Source organism: Rhododendron vialii, chromosome 3a (assembly GCF_030253575.1).
Source record: "Rhododendron vialii isolate Sample 1 chromosome 3a, ASM3025357v1".
NCBI lineage: Eukaryota > Viridiplantae > Streptophyta > Magnoliopsida > Ericales > Ericaceae > Rhododendron > Rhododendron vialii.
Genome location: NC_080559.1, coordinates 5,166,401 through 5,170,746, shown reverse-complemented (window position 1 = coordinate 5,170,746; position 4,346 = coordinate 5,166,401). Strand labels below are relative to the sequence as shown.

Genomic DNA, 4,346 nt, shown 5'->3' with positions numbered 1-4,346 from the left:
TTTGACATCAATGTCAAATTTAACATGAGAGAGGGGTTATCAATACCACATAAGCATTTAACATATTAGTTAGAGTTCTTTTATTGCAGTAGTGTAAAAAAGATAATCTGGCGTTTTTCACGATACAGAAATTATAAATTACTGCTCCTTAACAGATATTCCACTTGAGATTGCAGCCACCAAACAAGGAACATTATTGGGTGGTCTTGGAACACCACTGCATAATGCCTCAGCACCTCTTGACATCACTTTCTTTTATTTAGCGCCCACCACTAAGTATATAGACCATATTGAAACGTAGAGCGTTGAGAAGTATTAAAGCACCACGTGACAGCATCTCATAAGTACTCCTAAACAAGAAGTTTATTCAATGCTGTTGAGAATGTCCAAAAATCTCTTCACCGTACATGTACTTGGAAGCAATTTGTCTCATTATACATAAACGCATAATAATCATTATTCATTGGTCTCGGACACCATCACATGGTACCATAACACTCTATTTGACTAAACATTCGTTGGAGGTTAATACATTCAGTTATGGATTTCACGTAATCGCATGACCATAAATGACATGGAGACATCACATAACATAATTGTGGCGGTGCCTCAAAAGCTCATGGAGATCAGTTTTTTTCCTTAACCAACACAGGCAACCCGCCTTTCATCCTAATAGTCAAAGACAACATGTGCTCCGGACACTCCCCTCTGTTCAGCACGTCGAGCTCGAACCTCTCGACCACCACCGCGGCGATCGACTTCATCTGGATGTACGCCATCTCCCTCCCCAGGCATATCCTCGGCCCCGCGTGGAAAGCCGGGAACCGGAACGGCGTCTCCTGCTTGCACACCCCGTTCTCCAGCCACCTCTCGGGCTTGAACTCGCGACAGTCTTTTCCCCATATGCTCTCCATCCTACCCATCGCGTACGAGCTGTACGTCAGGAACCAACCCTTTTTGAGCATTGTGCCGTCAGGCAACACGTCGTCGTTGAGGGACAACTTGGAGTCGATCGCCACCGGTGGGTACAGCCGCAGTGCCTCCGAAATCGCTGCGTGGAGGTAATGCATTTCGCGTAGCTCGTCGAAGCTGTATGGCCCTGTTTGGTATCACTTATAAGTTAGCTTTTTTAAAGTATGAACATTTTTATTTGTAAATCAAATGACTTATAAAAGGGTTGTTTGGCCTAATAAGCCAAATGACTCTTTTTTTTTAATTCAAAAAAAATCATATTTTTTGGTTTTTCATGAATTTTTTATGAATTATGATCGAAATTTATTTTTTTAAATAAAAATGAAAAATTAACAAATGTAAAAAAAAAATTGAATAAAACAAAAAATAAGCTATTTAGCTTATTAGGCCAAACACTCTAGCAAGGTTTTACGTACCGCCGACGTGTTTCGCGTTACGGGCCCTGATAGATTTGAGCTCTTGTAGTATGTTATTTGTGATGTCTGGCCGGGACGATACGACCCAGAAGAAAGACGTGAGAGCGGACGAGGTGGTGTCCCGTCCGGCAAGAATGATGCTTATGACGATGTCGCGGAGAAACTCAGGCGAGTGATCCTCTGTGCTTCCGATGAACCTCGAAAGCAAGTCTTCCTCTGTGTTTGCACTTTTCTCTTCGAGTCTTTTTCTTATGATGTTATCTGCGAATTCGTGTACCGTTGCTATCGACTTCATTAACCTGCGCATCATTTTTAACCTATCGTCAGTGACATGAATACATGATCCACGACTTATAAGTATGAGATTAAATTCCTTCCGCCGGTGGCGAAAACTATGGTTTTCCACCACCATTATGCATCGCACATGATTGTATAGTAGAGCATCACGTGACCATGTTCCAATAGTGTTGTTGTTGTTTAGTGGAAAGCAAGCCACTTACCCCATTCGATCTCCATGGGGCAAACAAAAAGTCTCATTAATAATCTTGATATATACATAAGGATCCGTGGATGCTGCAAAATAGCTTCCTGTAGAGTATCCTGCAGGGTGCATCCGGACCTAGAGTCGATCTTGAGTTAAAATTTGTGTTGCGGCCCGTTTAGGCCTTCAAATTTTTTTGAATTTGAGGGGCCATTCCTACTCTTTTACTCCTTATAAGTAATAGTCTAACAAAAGGACTTTATTTTTAATTTTCTCTTTAAGCCCTGAAAATTCAGGACCGGCTCTTTTCGAACCGTCCATCTCAACAACTAATGATCCGGATTGAAAACAAGAGTTAGGAAAGAGTTAACTTTTTCCTGAAAGAACTCGTTTTTTATCCGAACCGTTGACAGCTATGGTGGTGCAGTACAACGGTCTACAAAGAGTTGTTTTGCAGCATTCCAAGGTCCTATTTGTGAATTCATGCACAGTTGTTTGTGGGTAAAATTAAATATGGCATGCTTCTAAGGAACAAGGGACTATCATTACCAAGTCCTACTGTGGTGGTTGACGTACCTGCGTTCGGAGCCTAGGTTGAAGTACCTCTTGATTCTGTAGAAAAATGGCACCGCGTAAAAAAACCTGCCGGAGCTGAGGTTGGCCGCCTCTTCAAACGCCTGCATGAACTCCGTGCCGGCGGTGGCGTCTCCCCCGAGACACCCGGGATCGACATTGAAAGCCACCTTACATATGTTGTCAAACGCGAACCTTTCGAGAACATCTTGCATGTCCAGAATGCGGTTAGTAGTTCCGGATGCCGCTGCAGCTCTTTGTAGGATTGGAATCAACCTGATCGATGGACGGAGACAAGATTTTAACGACGTTACGAAATTAAGGAATCGACTCGAGGATATAATAGAGGGCCTGTTTGTTTGCCCGGATTTTATAAACATCAAACTAGACTATAAATTTAAAGCAGTGCAACAGACACTAAATAGTTTACAAACTAGTACATTAATGAACACACAGCACCACCGCCACTTTAATGCATTACAAATTACATGAATGAGCTCATCTGCCAACCGAAAGTCTAGGACCACCGCACGCCATGTGGGGCCCAAAAAGATACAGAAACATACTCATAAATTTTAAAATTATTATTTATGGAATTTTGTAAAAAATCAGTTCCAACAAATATCGGTAGGTATGTTTTCTGAGTTTGTAATACGAACTTAAAAGCATAACTACCGATATCTGTTAAAATTGATTTTCTGCAAGACCCCATAAATAAGTATTTTAAAATTTATGAATATTTTTTTGTATTTTTATGAAATACGAAATGAACCCCACACAACATATGATGGCCCATGTGATAGATGGCGTGCGGTGGTCCTAGCATGACTGATCCACTAAAGGAGTGTTACATGCACATTTAAACGATTTATACATTGGTTGGTACCATATAAGTGCCTTTAGACTTTTCCACTTCAATAATGAGAGTTGTTTCGGCTTTGTTCGTTTGTCATTTTAGTTTTGTTTTAGTTTTGTTTTTCAATCATTACTCTACTTATTTCTCCAATCATTACCTTATTTTTTCAATTATTACTTTCACATCTCTCTCTATCTCTCTCCAATCATTACCCCCATCTTCAATCATTACTTTATTTCTCTCTCCACTCATCTTTTACAGCTGAGTTTTTTGGCCAATATTCCTTTAAAAACTAATGCAATTCCATATCGGTAAGTACTCGATCGGTCCCAAAATTCTTGGCTTGTTTCAAAAACTTTAGTCCAAGATTTTAAATAAATTAACAAATTCAATGCTCGGATGAAGTGCTTAAAGATATCCAATTGTGTTGATTCTTTCCGCATGAGTTATTAAAAAGAAAAGTCGAACATAATGAATGATCATAATGAATGATTCCGATCATCGAAATGGAAGTACGGAGGGGATATGTATCATCACCTGGCTTCCACCTCAGACTTGACACTCTCCATAACGAAGCTGCGGAGTGACTTGGTATTGAATTCGTAGCTCGCCGTTTTCCGCTGGTGCTTCCAGTTTTCCCCATCGGCATTGAAAATCCCCTGGCCGAGAAAATCCCCCAGAATCGACAGGAAATGTATCCCCTTCGGGTAGTTTTCGAAGTTGGTCTTGAGCATGTGCTCCACGACTAACGGGTTGGCCGTCATCACACCGTCCGCGTTTGGGCGACGGAAGACGGCCGTGTTGTTCGGGCTGCCCGCCAGCAATTCCGTCGTCCAGTCGAGGAAACGGTGGCGGTTGTGGAGGAAGTCCGGCAGGTGTCCGATGACCGGGTATTGTTTGAAGCCTTTGGGAGGAGGTGTGGTGGGTTTGGGTGGTTTGGGGAGGAGGAAGTAGATGGAGAGGTAGAAGGAGAGGAGGAAGAGGAAAAGGAGGGTGGGGAGGGAGAGGAGTTCCATCATTAGAGAGCTAGAGCAAGAGAGAAGAAGAT

At 41.9% G+C, this 4,346-nt stretch overlaps 1 protein-coding gene across 1 annotated transcript; it reads right to left on the bottom strand.

Annotated features, from left to right (window-relative positions):
* Positions 1-441: 441 nt before the first annotated feature.
* Positions 442-4,346, bottom strand: LOC131318782 (cytochrome P450 CYP94D108-like). The gene is made up of 4 exons (XM_058348751.1): positions 3,836-4,346; positions 2,446-2,718; positions 1,389-1,687; positions 442-1,099 (listed from the first exon to the last, which is right to left on the bottom strand). The coding sequence occupies exons 1-4, from the start codon at positions 4,315-4,317 to the stop codon at positions 627-629; spliced, it is 1,527 nt and encodes a 508-aa protein (XP_058204734.1). The 5' UTR covers positions 4,318-4,346; the 3' UTR covers positions 442-626.

Bases quoted from the DNA above. Each gene is read 5' to 3' on its own strand.
- LOC131318782 (XM_058348751.1), bottom strand. From the start codon at position 4,317: ATGATGGAACTCCTCTCCCTCCCCACCCTCCTTTTCCTCTTCCTCCTC. The intron at 2,719-3,835 runs GTGATGATACAT...TCCATCGATCAG, and splicing joins AAGTCTGAGGTGGAAGCCAG to GTTGATTCCAATCCTACAAA. The intron at 1,100-1,388 runs GTACGTAAAACC...GATACCAAACAG, and splicing joins TAACGCGAAACACGTCGGCG to GGCCATACAGCTTCGACGAG.